The sequence below is a fragment of the Oreochromis niloticus genome, linkage group LG10 (genome assembly GCF_001858045.2).
Source record: "Oreochromis niloticus isolate F11D_XX linkage group LG10, O_niloticus_UMD_NMBU, whole genome shotgun sequence".
NCBI lineage: Eukaryota > Metazoa > Chordata > Actinopteri > Cichliformes > Cichlidae > Oreochromis > Oreochromis niloticus.
Window position 1 is genome coordinate 18,429,877 of NC_031975.2, and position 22,010 is coordinate 18,451,886.

Below are 22,010 nucleotides of genomic sequence, written 5' to 3' on the forward strand. Positions count from 1 at the left end.
AAATAATATTATTAATAGCAATAATGCATGTATGATGGTTCTGTTCTTTTGAAATGCAAGTAATAACGACTTTCCAATGTTGTGTTCGGTTAAATTTGAAGAAACTAAGAGAATCTGCTCCGATGTTAAAGAGCTCAAATAATATGGATGTGATAAATATCATGTTGAGGTTTCTCATTTTGATGTGACATTTACACAGTACAGTCTCAAATAAGTCTGGTTTACATTTATACCTTTTGTACTTGTTTTATATCTGTATTTTTTCTCTTTTTTGTGCATGCTTTATTTCAAATTTAGAATCAACTGTGGCTGAATATATATGGAGTGTTGATCAAAGGCTTCAAAATATGATACCTTATCAATATTTTCAATATGACCAGTTTATATCAAATAAATACGGTTTGCTGTGTAGTTGCTTTTTATGTTGTTGTTTTTTAATCATATGAAATCTGAATCTGGGTCACTTTCAGATTTACTTTCAGTAAATATCTGCCCTACACACAATGAACAGAATACTGACCAGATCTAAAGATGCAGGTTTATTTTGCTGTGTAGGGTTTAATTCTTTTTTTTTTAAACTAATTGTAGGGTTTGCCTGCCAGACCCTACATGTGCCAAGAATTCTTGGTCATTCACTGATACTCAGGTTAAAAAAAAAGTGCAAGACAATTTATCACTCCTATATATTCAAACTTCTGCAAGTCATTAATCCAAGAGTATCAGGTCACTCTGAAAGTTATGTGTTCTGGCTGGGAACTATACGTTAGCAAGTGCTGCAAATAAATCTCACACATTGCAGTGATGCTGATAATTTAAACTGAAACAACTTACTTAGGGACTCAATTTGTATTTAATCCCAAAATTCTGAATAAATAAAGAGTTGTTTCACAGTGAGTGCTTTCACAGCTGGACTATTTCAGTAGTTATCACTCAGTCTCTGTTTTCATACTTAATTTTTACACCCTATAAAACAGTATGTCTTTATTTGAATTGTTTATTCAAAATGCATTAATTTTGTCAAGTCTTTGTTTCTGTACTCAGCTCTACTTTTCATGGGTGGGTGTAGTTATATTTCTTCACAAACCTGTTTCAGCTCATGCTAGAAAACTCCTCCTCTGTCATGGAGAGGAGGAGAATGTGCAACAAAAACAACTACCTGCTGAAATCGTCTGTCACAGACAAATTACTACAACTCTTTGGAGCACTCTCCATTCCTCCTTGAAGAGATCGACACAGCTTCATCATGTCGGCCTGTTGTAGACATGTTCTGGGTTTGCTCTTATCCATCATTGGCTTTTTAGGGACGATCTTCATCTGCGCACTGCCGTTGTGGAAAGTCTCAACCTTCATTGGTTCAAGCATCACCACTTCTCAGATCCACTTTGTGGGTCTGTGGGTGACGTGTGTGATAAGGAGTACAGGCAAGATGCAGTGCAAATCCTACAATTCTATACAGGACTTACCTAAAGACCTGCAGGGTGCCAGAGTGCTCATCGTTTTTGCTATCATCATCCAGTTCTGTGGGATTCTTCTTAGCGTGGTTGGGAGCAAATGCATCACCTTTGTGCCAAACAAATGGCAAAAGACCAAAGTGGTTATAGCTTCCGGAGTTTTGTTTATTATTGCAGGTTTCTTGGTGGCCCTACCAGTCAGCTCATGTTGGATCAACCTCACCATTAGTATGAATTCCAACAGCCTTTTCCTGGACAACGTTGATACAGTGGAGCCGGGAGCCGTACTCTACATCGGCTGGGCCCCTGCAGGACTGCTGTATCTGGGAGGAGGCCTCCTCTGCTGCTCCTTTTCCTCCAGGAATGAGACTGAATATGAGGTTGGATACTCCAGGGCTGAGTCTGTGGAAGCAAGATAAAGGTTTCACTTTCTCTTTGCCATTGAATGAGTCTATTATTACGTTAAGTAAAAAATTATGACTGCTTAACTGACTGTAAATTTATGGGCTTCAAAACATGCTGTCAAAACAAACTGTAGGAACAAAGACCCAGGATTTTGAATGTGTGAATGCATACTAGTCAAAAAATGAAAAGTAAGTTTGCATTCTAAATGGATTTTGTTAACCAAAACTATGATATATGTATATACAAGGTGTTTAGTACAAGATGTGACCTCTTCTGGGTGTAATGTAGCCAGTCACCCATCTGCACATCGATTTGTTGTTGAGGACGCTCAGATCAGAGATGTGAATCTCACGAATATGGAAGATACACGAATACATGTATATGCCAACAGCTAAGCTTCAGTCAGTTGCAGCATGGTGACACTAACTGAACCAGTTCTGAAGTGTACAAGTCAATTCGTTGTGTTCACTAACGAAAATACCAATCCCACCACTGATTAAAACCAATAAACCACATCTGAAAACCACTTAAACAATATATTTAAATAGATTTAAAACAAACTAGTTTCAACACATAAAACTTGCCTTTCTTTCTTTTACCAGTATATATTTTCTTGTATTTACACAATTTGGCTATACATCTTTTTCCATTTATGTTGTTTTATATTAGTAACACAGACATACTTAAACATTTTTTTTTCTCTTATATCTGTGGAATTTAAAGCATGCACATTTAAAATAGTTTAATATCAAATTTGAATGATAAAAATTTGATTAATAATGATAAAGTAATTGATTTAAATTTGTTGTTTGAACTTACTTTTCCTTTTATTTGTTATTGATTTGTTATTTTCTGTGTACGATTATATGCCAATATAATTTAAGACTGGCATTTATGAGTATGTAACATTATTATGTTGGCAAGAATAATTACAATAATGTCAAACGATAAAGAAATTCTAACACTAAATCTGGTTTTGGGAGTGTTTGTGAAAGAATCTTTACAGCTTTTGTGGTAGATCCTTGCTGCCCAACAGGCCAAAAATGTTTGTTTTGTTTTTTTATTTTGTTTGGTAGATTTTTGCATTAAAGAATGAGAGTGTAAGGAAAAACCCCATATTCCTAACAAATATTACACAACATTTATTAAAGAACATCACATACTAAGTTAAAGTTATTATCAGCTCACAGACTTGTCAGACTTGTCTCAGTTTTTTTTTCAACACACCAGTTGTGTTAAGCAGACAAAACAAAGGTGAGTTATTTTGATCAAAGTTATGTCAAAATGCATTTTCATGGATCAACCTTATCATTAAAAATTAACGCAAAGCTTATATTTGATGAAACAAGACAGCACAAGTAAATATGAGTACATTTATAATATGTGACAGTTTATATTTCAGCTTTACAAAAGAATCCGGTTAAAACAGATTGGCAGATTGTTACATGTTAGCCTATTAACATAAAATATCGGCTCAGATAATATATAACAATGGGGTTTTTTAACAATTTTAACTCGCAACATTTGCAGCTAATTTAGTAGCTTTGTGACTTATTACAGAGTTGGGTAGTTACTTGGGTAGTTACTGTTAGTCATCACTGTCATTTTTATATATATAAATTCACTATTTAACAGAGTCCCCCCTGTTTACATTTAAGGTAAGCTAAGCTAAGGTAGCCTACCTTGGGGACCCCTACTGGATGTGTGCCTTGTGTGCCTCCACCTGTATTTGAACCCCAATTGTTCATAGTTACCATTTTGCATGTCTGCATTTTTCTGATTTTGTGATATCGGCCTTTGTATTCACATGTGAAACTCAACTGTCCGTTCAACAGGTGCTTTGAAACAAGCTGGTTGGGTGAGATTTCTTTACAAACCTGTTTCTTCTCATGCTAGAAAACTCCTCCTTTGTCACCTCCTTTAGCACTCTCTAATCAGTAGGAAAGAAAACCAGAGTCGACTTCTCCTCTGTGTGGACAATAAAAACTAATACCTGCTGAAATCTTCTCTTACAAAACTCTCTTACTACCTTTTCTCCTGGAAGAGATCAACAGAGCTTCATCATGGCAGTTAGCTGCAGACAGATTCTGGGTTTGGTCTCAGCCATCATTGGTGTTCTAGGGACAATAGTTATCTGTTTCCTCCCACTGTGGAAAGTCTCAGACTTCATTAGTGCTGACATTGCCACTACTTATGTGATCTTTGAGGGTTTGTGGGTGAACTGCATTCTGCTGACTACAGATGAGATGGAGTGCAAAGAGTATGATTCTACGCTCACCTTACCTCAAGACCTGCAGGATGCCAAAGTGCTCATCGTTTTTGCTATCATCATCCAGTTCTTTGGGATTGTGCTTGGTGTGGTTGGGGCCAAGTGCACCAACTTTATACCAGACACAAGGCAAAAGACCAAAGCAGATATAGCTTCTGGAGTGTTGTTTCTCATTGCAACTAGCTTGGTGTTCCTGCCTGTCCACTGGACCACACACGCCATCGTAAGTGATATGTTCAACCCTGACCTGGCCGACGATCAAAGGAGGCATCTGGGAGCTTCGCTCTTCATCGGCTGGGTGTCCGCAGGACTGCTATGCCTGGGAGGAGCCCTTCTCTGCTGCTCCTTTTTCTGCAGGAATGAGACAGAATGTGACGTTAAATCTGCACATACTAACACTAAACAACAACGTTCATCTAGACAGCGCTCTACTAGAAACAAGAAAAAGGTTTCATGATGGTTTCACTGTCTGTTTGACTGAGTCCACTGTTAACATCAGGTAATAAAGTCTGAAATATGAGTAAAATATGTAGGAATCTTTGCATTTTGTCTGTCTAAAAAACATATGGTGGGAACATGTGCAGTATTCTGAATGCTTTTGAGCACACAGTCAAAAAAAGCTGTTTTTTTAGTTTCTTTTTTTAATGTTAACAGGGTAAATAACAGAGCCAATATAAAATCATACCCTCTGGCATGCATGGGTTTTTACAGGATAAGGGAACTGAGTTGAGCAAGTTTATATTCTAATAGATTTTACTGAATTTCTTCTGTCTTATATCCCCTTACTTATTCCTCAGTGATAGATTTTCAGGGCGTAAGTTATAGTGGGACAGTGTTTTTTTCAGCATTAGCAGTGTTAGCTGCTCCAGCTTGCCATGTTAGCAGCTAATGCTAACTGGAGGGCTAATGCTATGTTCTTTCAGCTTTTTACCTAAATTAGCAGATAATTCTACCCATACCACTAACTATTACGCTTTGTGTCATGCTGGAATTTTTGGGATACAGACTATATTCAGAGCCAAATCCACAGCAAATATATTTTGCAGCACAGATTTTTCTGTTCCTGTTGTTAAGCATACAATGCATGTTGAACTGCTGTTCGATGCCAGAGAGAAGGCACTCCTCTTCCTGGAATGAAGGGAAACCTGCTGCCTCCTCTCTAACACAGTGGCTTATCTCTGTCCACATTTTCCCTCATTTTGTCAGACAGCTCTGAACAAGGTAGAACAAGGAAAAAGTGATGAGTAGCCTACTATTCGCTGCAGATCTAAACACAGGAAACAGGCTTAAGCTGATCAAAGCTCAGATATGATCTACTGTAAGGAAATGAAAATGTCTGAATGAGGGTTCAGCTGGACCAGAAGAAGTTGTGCTTTTTAATCTTTCTGGATTTACTGAAGTATCCAACAACTTTGTTAGTCAAACCCAGAGTATAATTAACTTTGGTTATCCTTTTCCAAATATCACTGAAGGCAACATTATCCAGATAGTAAAGAGTTCAGAGTTTGTTGCTAAAGGAATACATTGTTTGCAATTGCATTCGACAGCAAGACATTTTGGTCAGTGTGTGAAGAAACTTGTTGAGAGGAGAAATCTCAACATTTAATATTGCACTGAGTGGCCATAGGTGATCTTTGTTGACAGTGTTGCCTGATGGTATTTTTCACTAGAAAGTCCACAATGACTAAAATTTCTAATAGTTTCTGCAGCTGAAAGTATCAGTTTAAACAATTTAAATCTTAATTTAATTCAGTGTGTGAATGTGTGTGTGAATGGGTGGATGACTGAATGTAGTGTAAAGCGCTTTGGGGTCCATCGGGACTAAGTAAACGCGCTATACAAATACAGGCCATTTACCAGGCCATTTAATTTTAGGGAGTTTTTCCAATCTACTTACTTTCTAAAAAATCTTGTGAGAAAAGATTATTATAGAAAGAACAACAGGAACAAACACCAAAAGTTATAGCAACCCAAAAAAAACCCATACAGAATTTAGAATAATAAAGATGAATTGAGTAACAGTTGCATTCACACAATAATAATAGAATGAATTGAACAAAAAATATTGCTGAACAGACGTTTGTCAGAAAAAAAACACACCTTGTTCAAGTCTGACATGATGTTCTTAATTTTTTTGTCTGTTGTTAATCCTATGGAAGAATGGTTGTCCAAGGCCAATTTAAACTTAAGTGCCACAAAAACACAACCCTATATCAGTAGTCCTGTGTATATACAGTACAGTTACAAGTGACATTAGTAGCATGAGGACCTAGTTTGAATTTACAGACACTGTGTATTTAGAGTAATATAACATCATCAGAATGAATCAACTGCAGTTTTTTTAAGTCTACAAACAGAAACTGTTACATTTCCAAAACACCATGTGCCAAAAGATTCCTAGAATTACGATTAAATAAATAACAATTCTGGAAATGATCTTGGCTCTTGGTGGTGGAACATGGCACCAGTACTTTATCCTATGAAGCACAGTGTCAACAAGTAATCCCAACTGGTCGATATATGTCGGGTGTTTTGGACTTGGAGAGGGCATTTAACCGCATCTCTTGGGGTTGTTTTGTAGTATCAGGCATCGTATCTGTTGTTACAAACTGGGCGTTAGTACATTTGCAGTGATTCACATTACCAGCAAAGTCAAATTCAATTGAGGTGGATATTGGACTCTGTTCATAGTTTTTGAACTGAACTTCTACGTACATACAGTGGTGTGAAAAAGTCTTTCAAATCATTAAACAAGTTAAAATATTAGACAAAGAAAACACAAGTGAAAAAGTTTGGATCTTGGAAAGAAATGCATTTTTGAATTGACTAAACCACTTCAAAAACGCATGGCACAACATAGAAGAGCCACCTACATGTGATAAGACTCAGAAGCTTAGCTTCCAGGTTAGGAAAATTGAACAAGACATTTAAAGACAGCTGCTGATGAGTTCTACAAAAACAAGAAACAGTTTGTTAAAAACACTTGCAGTGATTTATCAGTGACATCCATTTACTCAAGAATTACTGATAAGTGGATGACTGGAATATATAGTTTATAATTTCAATGGTGTACTGTATAAAATGGAAGTATATATTCCAGATTTGATGTGAAGCTTGTGTGATTTTTAACAGGAACCTACTAAATTTTACACTACTCATGCTACTTTACCAAACATTTGATGACTAGGTGTGCGGTTCCTGCTGTAAATTGATTCACTCTTAAGATTCAGAAATCTAAGTGATAAGAGGGCAGAAATGTGTGCACTCGCTTATTAACGTAAATCAATAGTTTCTAAATGCATGCTCAATCATCCAGGTAAGTTGGTTCTGTACCTGAGGCCTTGGAAACTGCCAAGCAAAGACTCACAGCCTTGGACAGCCACTAGAAGAGGTACACCAGAGAGATCGAAGGCAGGAGAATAAACTAGCTGTTCTCTACAGAACGAGACAAGGTGTACTCTCAGTGGCTAGGGAACAATATGAGAACAGCACCACCAAGGATAGAGATGGAGCAATACTGGAAGAGCATATGGGAGAAGGATGCAAACCATAACGGCAATGCTCAGTGGCTAGTGGATCTGAGGGCAGACCACAGCAACCTCCCTAAACAGGGACCAGTAACCATCACAGTGGCAGACATCCAAGACAGGGTCTCCAGGATGAAGAGTTGGACAGCACCAGGCCCTGTAATGTTCATGCCTACTGGCTGAAGAAGCTGACTGCACTCCATGAGTGCCTGGCAGTAAAAATGAACCATGTGACATCCAGAAATCCTAGCAGTGGCTGGACAAAGCTGGACTGAAAAATAGCACAGAGGCATTAATCATGGCAGCACAGGAACAAGCTCTGAGCACAAGATCCATAGAGGCTGCGGTCTATCACGCCAGGTGAGACCCCAGGTCACAAAGATGTGCAATCTCGTTGACGACCTTGATGATGAAACTTTTAAGATCAAATTCCTCGACAAGTCTGATCCACCAGAAAGTCAACCTGGCAGTCTTGATGACGCTTACGTGCTGCAGAGTGAATCTCTGGCAGGTGATTCTGGTGAGAATGAGGAGCTGGAGAGAGAAAAGTTTGATGTGTTGAAAGAATACCTCAGTTGCAAATGTGCTCGACAGCAAGACTTTTTGGTTGGTGTGAAAAAGCTCATTGAGAGCAGAAATCTCACAAGGTTTAAAAATGTAGTGAACAGTTCAGTGGCTGTAGATGACGAGAGTTTGAAGGCTTTCTTTTAATTCTTCTCTCGGATAGAGCAGCCTGACCCCATGGATATTAACTGAGTGCACAGAAGGTTAACTGCAGACAGAAGATGAAGTGAGAACAGTTCGAGCAGTAAAAGCAGTTGTTATTTTTAATAAGTCAGGACACTTGTTCAGAAAAACTAACACATTTTTTCAATTTACTCTTTCACATAAGGTTTTGTTAAACAACTGATGCATCATGTACTATAAATAATATTATTATTAATAATAATGCATGTATGCTGGTTCTGTGCTTTTGAAATGCAAGTAATAACGACTTTCCAGCGTTGTGTTCGGTTAAATTTGAAGAAACTAATAGAATCTGCTCCGATGTTAAAGAGCTCAGGTGAGATGGATTTGTTAGGATGCCTGGGTCGTTGACCCAGGGTTTTGTGTTTATTATATTATTTATCATTTCTAGTCTTTGGTTTCTTTGTTAGAATTCTGTCTTATGGTTTATGTCTCTGTGTAATCCTTAGTTGCTATATCCCCGTGTCCAGTCAGTGTCTGTTTCTACCCTGCTCCCACGTCTCTGTTCCCTCTGTTGCAGTGCCTGCGTGTGTCTGTGTCTTTAGTTCAGTCTGTGTTATGTTTCCTGTTTTATTTTGAAGGTCCATGTCTGATGTTAATGTATCTGGTTTTGCTTCCCCTTGTCTCGTTAGGCCTGATTTGCCCCAGCTGTGTTTCCCTCCTGTTTCCCATTCCCTAATTGCTCCCTCTGTGTATTTAAGCCCTGTGTTTCTCTGTGTCCGTGTTGCGATCTACCCTTATTTTGCTGTGTGGTCTGTCTGTGTAAAGTTTACCTTGAAGTCTCAGTTTTGTTACTTTTTTGGAGTTCAACATTAAAGCTGTATTTGAGTTCATGTTTCCGTGACTCTGCATTTTGGGTCCTTCATATCACCACTCCTGCCTGCACACAGCCTTCTCATAACAGGATGTGATAAATATCATGTTAAGTTTTCTCATTTTGATGTGACATTTACACAGTACAGTCTCAAATAAGTCTGGTTTACATTTATACCTTTTGTACTTGTTTTATATCTGTATTTTTTCTCTTTTTTTGTGCATGCTTTATTTCAAATTTAGAATCAACTGTGGCTGAATATATATGGAGTGTTGATCAAAGGCTTCAAAATATCATACCTTATCAATATTTTCAATATGACCAGTTTAGATCATATAGAATAGAATAACCCTTTAATTGTCCCACAAGGGGAAATTTGGTTGTATAAATAAATACGGTTTGCTGTGTAGTTGCTTTTTATGTTGTTGTTTTTTAATCATATGAGAGTCTGAATCAGGGTCACTTTCAGATTTATTTTCAGTAAATATCTGCCCTACACACAATGAATACTGACCAGATCTAAAGATGCAGGTTTATTTTGCTGTGTAGGGTTTGATTATTATTTTTTTAACTAATTGTAGGGTTTCACTGTCAGACCCTACATGTGCCAAGAATTCTTGGTCATTCACTGATACTCAGGTTAAAAAAGTGCAAGACAATTTATCACTCCTATATATTCAAACTTCTGCAAGTCATTAATCCAAGAGTATCAGTTGGCAATCAGGTCACTCTGAAAGTGATGTGTTCTGGCTGGGAACTATACGTTAGCAAGTGCTGTGAATAAATCTCACACATTACAGCAATGCTGATAATTTACACTGAAACAACTTACTAAGGGACTCAATTTATATTTAATCCCTAAATTCTGAATAAATAAAGAGTTGTTTCACAGTGACTGCTTTCACAGCCAGACTATTTCAGTACTGATCACTCAGTCTCTGTTTTCACACTTAATTTTTACACCCTATAAAACGGTATATCTTTATTTGAATTGTTTATTTTTTCATCTACACAAAATGCATTCATTTTGTCATATCAGCCTTTGTTTCTGTACTCAGCTCTACTTTTCATTGGTCAGCTTTGAATCAGAGAGGAGAAACACACACTGCAGTTAGTTACTTGCAAGCAAGGGCAGTCACAGCACCTGCACAGAAGTGAGGGCTCTGAGATTCGCGCCGTGCCACTGCCCTGGTCTTTATTTATACATCATTGGGTGAGTGTGTGTATGTGTGTGTGTGTGTATGTGTGTGTGTGGGGTCAGAGTGTGACCCCATAAAGACTTCCCTAAACCTGCTGGTCTGGAAGTCCAACAGTTCATCTAAACAAAAGGCACTTAGCCTAAAACAGACATAGATACGTTTATCCTATCATAAAACAATAAGACAAGGTACGACCTCTCCCATGCTCCCAAAATGTGGGTGTGAAAGCCAGAACGCTCTGGAATGCACATAAAAGCCCTTGCAGCCTTCTACAGATCACACATCCTATCACTACACAATCGATTATACACCTCTAAGCATATATGGAAACTTATATCATTAAAAGATTATACTGACTACTAAGTACAATTTTCCATTGACAGTTGTGTAGTTATATTTCTTCACAAACCTGTTTCACCTCATGCTAGAAAACTCCTCCTCTGTGATGGAGAGGAGGAGAATGTGCAACAAAACCAACTACCTGCTGAAATCGTCTCTGACAGACAAATTACTGCAACTCTTAGGAGCACCTTCCTTTCCTCCTTGAAGAGATCGACACAGCTTCATCATGTCGGCCTGTTGTAGACATGTTCTGGGTTTGCTCTTATCCATCATTGGCTTTTTAGGGACGATCTTCATCTGCGCACTGCCATTGTGGAAAATCTCAACCTTCATTGGTTCAAGCATCACCACTTCTCAGATCCACTATGAGGGTCTGTGGGTGATGTGTGTGATAAGGAGTACAGATGAGATGCAGTGCAAATCCTACAATTCTATACAGGACTTACCTCAAGACCTGCAGGGTGCCAGGGTGCTCATCGTTTTTGCTATCATCATCCAGTTCTGTGGGATTCTGCTTGGTGTAGTTGGGAGCAAATGCATCAACTTTATACCAGACGCAAGGCGAAAGACCAAAGCAGCCATAGCTTCTGGAGTGTTGTTTCTCATTGCAGCTAGCTTGGTGGCCCTGCCTGTCCACTGGACCACATACGCCATCGTAAGTGATATGTTCAACCCTGACCTGGCCGACGATCAAAGGAGGCATCTGGGAGCTTCGCTCTTCATCGGCTGGGTGTCTGCAGGACTGCTATACCTGGGAGGAGCCCTTCTCTGCCTCTCCTTTTTCTGCAGGAATGAGACAGAATGTGACGTTAAATCTGCACATACTAACACTAAACAACAACATTCATCTAGACAGCGTTCTAGAAACAAGAAAAAGGTTTCATGATGGTTTCACTCTCTGTTTGACTGAGTCCACTGTTAACATCAGGTAATAAACTCTGAAATATGAGTAAAATATGTAGGAATTTAGGCATTTTATCTGTCTACAAAAACATATGGTAGGAACGTGTGCAGTATTCTGAATGCTTGTGAGCACACAGTCAAAAAAAGTTGTTTTTTTAGTTTCTTTTTTTAATGTTTACAGGGTAAATAACAGAGCCAGTATAAAATCATGCCCTCTGACATGCATGGGTTTTTACAGGATAAGGGAACTGAGTTGAGCAACTTTATGTTCTAATAGATTTTATTGAATTTCTTCTGTCTTATATCCCCTTACTTATTCCTCTGTGATAGATTTTCAGGGCGTAAGTTATAGTGGGACAGTGTTTTTTTTTTTTTCAGCATTAGCAGTGTTAGCTGCTCCAGCTTGCCATGTTAGCAGCTAATGCTAACTGGAGCAGAAGGGCTAATGCTATGTTCTTTCAGCTTTTTACCCAAATTAGCAAAAATTCTACCCATACCACTAACTATTACGCTTTGTGTCACGCTGGAATTTTTGGGACACAGATTCTACATTCAGAGCCAAATCCACAGCAAATATATTTAGCAGCACAGTTCCTGTTTTGTTCCTGTTTTGTTCCTGTTGTCAAGCATACAATGCATGATGAACTGCTGTTCATGGCCAGAGAGAAGGCACTCCTCTTCCTGGAATGAAGGGAAACTTGCTGCCTCCTCTCTAACACAGTGACTTATCTCTGTCCTCATTTTCCCTCATTTTGTGAGACAGCTCTGAACGCGGTGTTAGGATGCCTGGGTCGTTGACCTAGAGTTTTGAGTTTATTATATTATTTATCATTTCTAGTCTTTGGTTTCTTTGTTAGAGTTCTGTGTAATGGTTTACATCTCTGTTCCCTCTGTTGCAGTGCCTGCCTGTGACTCTGTGTCTGTAAGTTCAGTCTGTGTTATGTTTCCTGTTTTACTTTGAAAGTCCATGTCTCATGTTAATGTGTCTGGTTTTGCTTCCTTTGTCTCGTTGGCCTGAGTTGCCCCAGCTGTGTTTCCCATTCCCTGATTGCTCCCTCTGTGTATTTAAGCCCTGTTTTTCTTTGTGTCCATGTCGCGATCTCCCTTATCTACCCTCATCTTGCTGTGTCTTCTGGCTGCGTAAGGTTATTTTGTATTCTCAGTTTTGTTACCCTTTTGAGTTCAGCATTAAAGCTGTTTAAGTAGTGATGGGCAGATGAAGCTTCATGAAGCACTGAAGCTTTTCATCCAATTGGTTCACCCCAGCACAAAGCGTCTTGAAGCTTCATTTGCTCTAGTAGGACATCTACTGGACGTAAAAATAATAGGCTACGTTCACACTGCAGGCGAAAGCGCATCAAATCCGATTTTTTTGACCCTATGCGACCCATATCTGATCACGGTATGACAGTGTGAACGGCACAAATCCGATATTTTCAAATCCGATCTGGGTCACTTTCGTATGTGGTACTGAATCCGATACATATCCGATGTTTTAGAAAGCGACTGCTGTGTGAACGGTCAAGTCGCATTAAATCCGTCTTTTACGTCACTGACACAAGACAGACGCCAATTATCAGCGCTGGAGAAGCGCCCGATAGGACATCGCGAACGATTTCTTGCCATCCGGTGAAACTGTTAGGAAGACCACGTTGGAGAAATGTGAACATTTTATTTTTACTGTATTTTCTGCAGATTCTGACAGAAATCTGCAACTATCCTTTGAAGCACCGCTCCTCTAAAACAGCAAAAAGGATCATTATTAGGTTATTTGCATTATTATGTAAATAACAAAATAACTTAAAGCAAAAATTTGGAAACATAAAGTCCGAAGTCTTTATATTAAGGGCCATCAGTCAAACAATATTGTTTGCTCTGGGTCTAAACAGAGCGAGTTGTGTGTGACATCTTCTTTTGCGCATGCGGGCCGCTTTGAGCGTTCACACTAGAGCGCGTTTGATGTCGCATTTTATGTGTAGTGTGAACAAGCAGACAAAAAAATCGGATTTGATCAAAAAATCGGAATTGAGCATTAAGACCTGCAGTGTGAACGTAGCCTTAGTTGGCATGAATTTGAAGAGTGTGGCATTTTGCACACAGCCTGTAAATGTCAACAACAAAAGGAGTGTGTAAAACATGTATATTGTAGTGATGGCAGTATACTGTGTATATTTATACTGGCAGTATGGAAAATGATTATTTGGAAATGCTTAAAATGGAAATGATCATTTACTGTGAGGTGAGGTTGGGGTATGGACAGTGGTTGTGCTTTTGTAACGTTGAGGTATGGACAGCTACACCTGCCTGTTCACATTTTATTCTGTAAAAACTAAATTTTCACTGCCTTTGACCTTTTTAGTGGGGAGAACATAGCTAGGATTTAATGATTTAACATATCTTTTAAATCTTTTGTCCTCCACAATGCTAAATGGCTGGGAGTCCTCAATCACCATGCTAACCAGGTCTTCATCATTTGAGATTGTTCTCCTGAGGAAAGACAATAAAAACAAAGCACAAATATAAATATCACACACGTAACTTATTACAGTTTTATAATATTGTTATATCATTTAGTAACATTACGGCATGCTATATTATCATGGCATTTGATGGCTCACCTGGTCTTGCTCCACAATCGGTGTTCCTCTTATTCTCATGCAAAGCTCTGTAGTGCCTAAGCATGGATGAGGTGTTGTTGTTATATCCCAGCTCCCTGGCACATAGCAAACAGTTCACCTTGTACAAAAGTAAAGACAGCTTAACATAAATTGTATTGCACCATCAGTATTATGAAAATACATCTTCTGTAGAAATTTATATACCTTGTTGGGAGGAATAAGATCAAAATGTTCTCACACAGGGGAGGACATCCTCCTCTTCTTAGCTGGCTCCATCCTCTCCTGACTTTCTCTCCTCACTCTCCTAAACCTCCAAACTGTCACTAACCGCAACTCTCCATCAAACACCCACATTTTGAATGAAGTCTGAGGGGTTTATATCGCTGTCATAGCTCGCGGCAAAGTTCGAACCACTTCCTGAACCAGTCACGTGGTACAGCCGGGCAGCGAGGCTTCGGATGTCATCATTTTCAGCTCCTCCCATAAATGAAGCAAGCCTTGATACGCGCATTGCGGAAATGCCCCCTCCATTACTCGACACAAGCTTTGAAGCCTCGATACAGAACGTCACATCACTACTAAACACAGGAAACACAGGCTTAAGCTGATCAAAGCTCAGATTTGATCTACTGTAAGGAAATGAAAATGTCTGAATGAGGGTTCAGCTGGACCAGAAGAAGTTGTGCTTTTTAATCTGTCTGGATTTACTGTGGGCACAACTACTGAATAAGCTGTATCAAGAACTACTAAGAGGAGGAGATTAAGAAGAGTTTCCAGCTGTTATCAGTGCAGAAAGGGTTTCATACCAAAGCTAGTTCTGTAAACACCTAATTAGCTGAAGAAGACTAGACTCTAAACCTCTCCTCATCCACAACACTATGTTGGACTTAAAGATGTGGCCTGTGGTGTGTGCACTGGGAGGGACCTGAAAGTCTCCAATTCCTGTCTGCAGTGTGTGGCCTCTTACTGTGAGAGCCACCTCCAGGTTCGGTATGAAATTAGGACTTTTCAGAACCAGCGATCAGCAGTATATCAGTTAACCTATGTGGTATGAAGGAACACAGAGGCCACGACACAGTGTCAGCTGTAGCAGAAAGGACTGAGAGGCAGAGTGAGCTCAGGCCAACATGACTCAACATCCAACAGTGAAACCAGGACACACAGCAAGATATAGAAATGCTTCAGCAGCACGTGAAGGCCATCAGTGTCTATATTGATAAAGCAGTGAGGGAAGCCTAGAGAATCTTCAGCCAGCTGGTCCAACTCGTGTAGAAGAAAAGCTTCAGAAGAAGCTGCAGAAGGATATTACTGAGCTTAACTTACAATTTTATCATAAACATTTTTTAGTTGAATAAATAAAATACTCTAGGAATACACTTTGTTTGTGTGAAGTAGCTTGTTGAGAGGAAAAATCTCAACATTTAATATTGCACTCAACAATTCAGTGGCCATAGGTGATCTTTGTTGTCAGTGTTGCCTGATGGTATTTTTCACTTGAAAGTCCACAATGACTAAAATTTCTAATAGTTTCTGCAGCTGAAAGTAGCATTTTAAACAATTTAAATCTTAATTTCATTCAGTGTGTGAATGGGTGGATGACTGAACATAGTGTAAAGCGCTTTGGGGTCCATCGGGACTAAGTAAAAGCACTATACAAATACAGGCCATTCATTTTTGTCTGTTGTTAATGCTATGGAAGAATGGTTGTCCAAGGCCAATTTAAACTTAAGTGCCACAAAAACACAACCCTATATCAGTAGTCCTGTGTATATACAGTACAGTTACAAGTGACATTAGTAGCATGAGGACCTAGTTTGAATTTACAGACACTGTGTATTTAAAGTAATATAATATCATCAGAATGAATCAACTGCAGTTTTTTTAAGTCTACAAACAGAAACTGTTACATTTCCAAAACACCATGTGCCAAAAGATTCCTAGAATTACGATTAAATAAATAACAATTCTGGAAATGATCTTGGCTTTTGGTGGTGGAACACGGCAACAGCACTTTATCCTATGAAGAACAGTGTCGACAAGTTTGCCCAACTGGTCGATATATGTCGGGTGTTTTGGACTTGGAGAGGGCATTTAACCGCATCACTTGGGGTTGTTTTGTAGTATCAGGCATCGTGTCTGTTGTTACAAACTGACCATTAGTACATTTGCAGTGATTCACATTACCAGAAAACTCAAATTCAATCAAGGTGAATGTTGGATTCTGTTCATAGTTTTTGAACTGAACTTCTACGTACTACATACAGTGGTGTGAAAAAGTCTTTCAAATCATTAAACAACTGAAAATATTAGACAAAGAAAACACAAGTGAAAAAGCTTGGATCTTGGAAAGAAGTGGCACAACATAGAAGAGCCACCTACATGTGATAAGACTCAGAAGCTTAGCTTCCAGGTTAGGAAAATTGAACAAGACATTTAAAGACAGCTGCTGATGAGTTCTACAAAAACAAGAAACAGTTTGTTAAAAACACTTGCAGTGATTTATCAGTGACATCCATTTACTCAAGAATTACTGATAAGTGGATGACTGGAATATATAGTTTATAATTTCAATGGTGTACTGTATAAAATGGAAGTATATATGCCAGATTTGGTGTGAAGCTTGTGTGATTTTTAACAGGAACCTACTAAATTTTAGAGATGGAGCAATACTGGAAGAACATATGGGAGAAGGATGCAACCCATAACGGCAATGCTCAGTGGCTAGTGGATCTGAGGGCAGACCACAGCAACCTCCCTAAACAGGGACCAGTAACCATCACAGTGGCAGACATCCAAGACAGGGTCTCCAGCATGAAGAGTTGGACAGCACCAGGCCCTGACATGGTGATGGCTAACCAACTGGACATAGTGGGGGTAGACAAACAGAAGAAGACAGTCGTAGTGATAGATGTAGCGGTTTCGAATGACAGCAACATCAGGAAGAAGGAACACGAGAAGCTCGAGAAATACCAACGGCTCAGAGAAGAGCTCAAGAAAATGTGGAGGGTGAAGGTAACAGTGGTAATTGAAGCACTATGTGCAGTGACTCCCAAACTAGGTGAGTGGCTTCAGCAGATCCCAAGAACAACATTGGAGATCTCTGTCCAGAAGAGCGCAGTCTTAGGAACAGCTAAGATACTGCGCAGGACCCTCAAGCCCCCAGGCCTCTGGTAGAGGACCCGAGCTTGAAAGGACAGACCGCCTACAGGGGCGAGATGGGATTTTTTTTTTTAAATATTGCTTTGACTGTTTACCCGCTGTGACCATTTTGTAGTAGTGATTGCCAAATGAAGCTTTCTGAAGCATTGAAGCTTGTTAAAAAGGGTTTATTACTCGAGGCTTTTCAATACAGTCCTCTCCTCAGAACTTAAGATCTGCGGACTCAGTGGTCACTTTTAAAAAACACCTAAAAACACATCTTTATAGAATTGCATTTTGTTAACTTTTGTCTGTTTTTGTTTTATACTTTGTGAAGCACTTTGTGATCTTTTTATCCAGAAATGTGCTATATAAATAAAATTTTACTTACTTACTTACTTACTTACTCTGGTGACATCTGGTGGCCAAAAATATGACAAGCAGCTTGAATCTACAAAATAAAACGAACTGCTTCATTATGACTGCCGACTCCACAGAATGGAGTTCACAATTCTGTCTGATATTGGGCCACCATTGTGTTGCTTTGAACATATATTTTGGGGGGGTTGAAAAAAATGTTATGTTTATTCGTTAAATGAATAGTTTTGATCAATAAACTTTCCTTTTTTTAAACATGTGCCATGGTGGTATTTGCTGGTGACTTCTTGATGTTGGTAAATACAATAGATGAAAAATAACTGTAATAATGTGCAACACATTATGGAGTATGCTTGTGCTGTGAGTTCCTCTCTCCATGTAGTTATGCAATTAATCACTGGACAGCTGGACAGGTATGTTTATAAATAATATGATATTAGGCCAATTGTCTTATACTATTTATGACGGGGGGGGTTGTAAAATTGATTGTGAACAGGAAAAAGAAAATGCTTATGAACTTGTAAAGCAAAAACGTGATGCCTTTAAGGTAGCGTTTTTTTCATTATTATTTAACAAGAGAATTTGTTTCACTGTGTGATGACCGAGTCTGTTTCTTTTTTTGTCTTGCCCAAAAGAAAATCCTCTCGCATGGAACAGAAGAGGCTGGAGTGCACAGAAACCGCAATGCATGTTGGTTAGATTCAGTTATACGGTCTTCCTGGGTCCCACAGACTATCACCTAAGAAGAATAAACAAATTAAATTGCTGCACATTTTGTAGAATAACATTTTAAGATTATTTTATTTGTTTATTTTAAATTTAAAGAGTCAAATGGAAGTCTTTCTAAAGTTATTTAACGATATTTATATTATGAAAAGCAGATTTTTGTTTTGTTAAGACATTTTAACCTTTTCACGTTTTCAGATCAAATAAACACACAGAAAACATAAGCGAAAAACAAGACAAACCCACCCGATTGACCAAAATCAATTAAAAATACTCCCACACGACAGAAGCTCCTCTCTTCCTTGCTGGCTCGATATCTCTGAATAAAATGATCAGTGGTTTGCTATCTCTCACAACCAAAACACTCCACAAATCCCGCGAATCGTATCAGTTATGAAGCTTCGGACGTCACTGATCACATGACTCTGACCAAACGAATCAAGCCTCGAGAACCAGTGTGTTGTGGACGCACCGGAGCTTCAGCTTCAAGCGAGCCATCACTAGTGAGCAGAAATGGACAAAGAAGGGCGTATTTTGAACGGCAAGTTCAATTTTAAAGCAATGCCAGATGGATCTCTTGACAAGACCAAAGTAATTTGTATTTACTGTCGATGTGAACTGCGTTATCACCGTAGCACGTCCAGTCTCAAATACCATTTGCTAGCCAAGCACACAGCTGAAGCAGAGAAACTCCCTCGCCAAATGCAGACCATGCTGGATAGCTTTCAAAGGAGACGTATGGACAATTCTACAACCAACAAACTTTCAACAGCCATAGCAAAATGGGTGGCTACAGCTTGGAGGCCGATTGACATTGTGGAGGATGAGGGGCTACTTGAAATAATTCGCATAGCGTCCAACGACTGCACGTATGAATTGCCCTCGAGAGCCACCACTGTAGCCAAGATCCACAACTTATATGAAGATGAGAAAGCCAAAGTCGTGGAGGCTTTGGGGCAGACCAATACGGTTGCACTCACTGGAGACTATTGGACTTTTCGAAGTAATCACAGTTACCTTGGAATAACAGCACATTATTTTTCACCACAGTGGGAACTAAAGTCGCATGCTCTGACTGTTATGGAGACAGAGGAGCAGCACTTCGCCGACACGTGCGCCGAGCAATTTCTGCAGGTAGCTAGACAGTGGGGAATTGAACATAAAGTCAGCACGCTGACCACTGACGGTGCATGCAACATGGTTGCAGCGGCCAGTCAGCTACCTGTAGAGCATATGCCTTGCATCGCACACAGCCTCCATCGAGCCATCACAGTTTCTCTACAGAACAGTCCATTTAACAGCGCATTGGCAAAATGCAGAAAGGTCATAGGCCATTTCAACCATAGCCCACCGAACGCACTGGAGCTCGAACAACAGCAAATTGCACATTTTCATAAAAAAGAGTCACTTACACAGGACGCATCAACAAAATGGAACAGTACCCTGGAGATGATCAAGCATGTTCTGAGAAATCAAGAACCACTGAGAGATGCACTGGCACTACATCCAACCAATGTCACAATGCCAACAACAGCTGAAGTGGAGAAACTGAAGAAGCTGGAGACGGTTCTTGAACACTGCAGGTAATTTATTAATACTTACTCTTACCACTTCTGACATAGTGTGTGTATAAAGTATTTTGACCTTTTGTGATTGAATGTAACAAATTCCTAATGACGTATGTTTCTCTATTACTGCAGGTATATAACTGAACTTTTGGGAGGGGAGAAGTTTGTTTCCTGCTCAGTGGTGTTGCCAGCTTTGTGTCACCTGTCGCGAGTGATGGAGGTCTCTGAGTATGACCCAGCTTACATGGTTAAATTCAAGGAGACCTTTAAAGCAGAAATGGAGAAGCACAAGGAAAAAACTAACATCATGTGGCTCAGGGTTGCAACAGCACTGGATCCTAGGTTTAAGGGTCTTAAGTGTCTAAGCAGACCTGACAGGGCTGAGGTGTGGCGCTTGATCAGTGCGTTGCTCAGGGAGAGGCAGAGGCCTGCACAGCCTGAACAACCAGCAACATATGAGCCATCTAAGAAAAGATCAGCTCTCATGTTTGCCTCAGAGTCTTCATCTGATGAAGAGGAGGACTATATTGAGAAATGTGTGGAGCGATACAGGGCAGAGCCAACTATTGACATAGAGGACTGTCCTCAGAAATGGTGGTCCAAGCATGAAGGGGCACACAGTGAGATGGCCTACCTTGCACGCATGTACTTGGCAACACCTGCCACATCCATACCATGTGAGAGGTTATTTTCACTTTCTGGGCATGTTTTTCAGAACAAGCGAGCTGCCCTGTCATCTGAAAATGTTAAAATGCATGTCTGTTTGAGCAATTGGGTTAGTGCAAAGTAATAGTGACAACCAATGTACTGTATGTTCTAGGGTTTTTTTTTTTTTCTTTGTTTCTCCTATGTGCTGTTTCCATGTTCATGATTTATTAGGAAAAAAGGAGGAAGAAGCTTGGGTTGCTCAGCCTCTGCTTAAAAAAAAAAACTGAAGAGCAAAAAGAAGTATAGCCAAATTGTTTTATTCATACCCTAACTGCACTCCTTGTTTTGATCCCACTCTAATGGTAAATTAAACAGTTACATTGTGTGGGAGTATATGATTCCTTTTGGCATAATTTTGAGTATTCAGTACCTTCGAGGCTTTGCTGAACAGTATTCTGGACTTCTCATTGTATTTTTCATTGTTTTGAATTGTTGCGATTAAAAATAAACACATATTTGCATAAAGCAAGTATAGTAGTTTGTCCACTCCCATACTGTTGAGGGTATTAGAAACATGAAGAGTATCCTAAAGTTCCTTTAGAACAGATTAAAAAAAACTGATTAATTTGCGATTTATCATGAGTATTTAGTCACGATAATTTAATCGACTGACACTAATATATATATATATATATGGAGAGAGAGAGAGAGATGTACATCCACGACACAGGTGTAGATATTGTAGGTGCAGTGAATGCTTAAATTGTACTGATTAGAATATACTGGGCATTTAATGCTAAGATTCAGCATACTATGTTTAGAAGCTGGGATTTGATGAGTCCATCATACATCCAACTTTTGAGTAGTTACTTTCAAATTGCATTAATAAACACAGACATCATGTAAATAATAAAACTAAACATTGTTCTTGATCATCATTTATGTCCAGTTGAGAATGAATGTGTGCAGTCACATATTAAATTAAATGAGCTCAAATCAGTAGTTTCATCTCCAGTCTTAGCAGAGGGTAATCATATAAGGAACGAGAGAACTGACAGTTACTATTTTAATCACCTTGTCTCAGTTGTTTTAACTCTCAGTATCGTAAAGTAATGTGCTAACATCTGGACTGATGTGTTTACTGTCAGCATTTTAATCACGAGTTAAAAGGCTGTAGGTTGCAGCCATTGCTCTAACACTGTAGAAATGTAACAGACCTCAGTCCTGATTCTAATAGTCTGAGCTGCTTCAAGCTTTATTTGTGAAGAGCACAGCAG

The 22,010-nt window shown here is 39.2% G+C and overlaps 4 protein-coding genes across 4 annotated transcripts; all 4 read left to right on the top strand.

Moving 5' to 3' along the window:
- The first annotated feature begins 605 nt into the window (after window positions 1-605).
- On the top strand, window positions 606-1,870 carry LOC109203802 (claudin-4-like). The gene has a single exon (XM_019363533.2). The coding sequence runs from the start codon at window positions 1,244-1,246 to the stop codon at window positions 1,868-1,870; it is 627 nt and encodes a 208-aa protein (XP_019219078.1). The 5' UTR covers window positions 606-1,243.
- Window positions 1,871-3,805: 1,935 nt separating this feature from the next.
- On the top strand, window positions 3,806-4,651 carry LOC100691540 (claudin-like protein ZF-A89). The gene has a single exon (XM_003447026.5). The coding sequence runs from the start codon at window positions 3,920-3,922 to the stop codon at window positions 4,580-4,582; it is 663 nt and encodes a 220-aa protein (XP_003447074.1). The 5' UTR covers window positions 3,806-3,919; the 3' UTR covers window positions 4,583-4,651.
- Window positions 4,652-10,883: 6,232 nt separating this feature from the next.
- Window positions 10,884-11,640, top strand: LOC100691270 (claudin-4-like). The gene has a single exon (XM_003447025.5). It carries the CDS (start codon window positions 10,981-10,983, stop codon window positions 11,638-11,640), a length of 660 nt encoding a protein of 219 aa, XP_003447073.1. The 5' UTR covers window positions 10,884-10,980.
- Window positions 11,641-20,008: 8,368 nt separating this feature from the next.
- Window positions 20,009-20,880, top strand: LOC109203771 (uncharacterized). The gene is made up of 2 exons (XM_019363472.2): window positions 20,009-20,100; window positions 20,218-20,880. Exons 1-2 carry the CDS (start codon window positions 20,039-20,041, stop codon window positions 20,873-20,875), a joined length of 720 nt encoding a protein of 239 aa, XP_019219017.1. The 5' UTR covers window positions 20,009-20,038; the 3' UTR covers window positions 20,876-20,880.
- The last annotated feature ends 1,130 nt before the right edge of the window (window positions 20,881-22,010 follow it).

Coding starts and splice junctions, on each gene's coding strand:
- LOC109203802 (XM_019363533.2), top strand. CDS start 1,244: ATGTCGGCCTGTTGTAGACATGTTCTGGGTTTGCTCTTATCCATCATT.
- LOC100691270 (XM_003447025.5), top strand. CDS start 10,981: ATGTCGGCCTGTTGTAGACATGTTCTGGGTTTGCTCTTATCCATCATT.
- LOC109203771 (XM_019363472.2), top strand. CDS start 20,039: ATGCCAACAACAGCTGAAGTGGAGAAACTGAAGAAGCTGGAGACGGTT. Junction 20,101..20,217: donor ACGGTTCTTGAACACTGCAG/GTAATTTATTAA, acceptor CTATTACTGCAG/GTATATAACTGAACTTTTGG.
- LOC100691540 (XM_003447026.5), top strand. CDS start 3,920: ATGGCAGTTAGCTGCAGACAGATTCTGGGTTTGGTCTCAGCCATCATT.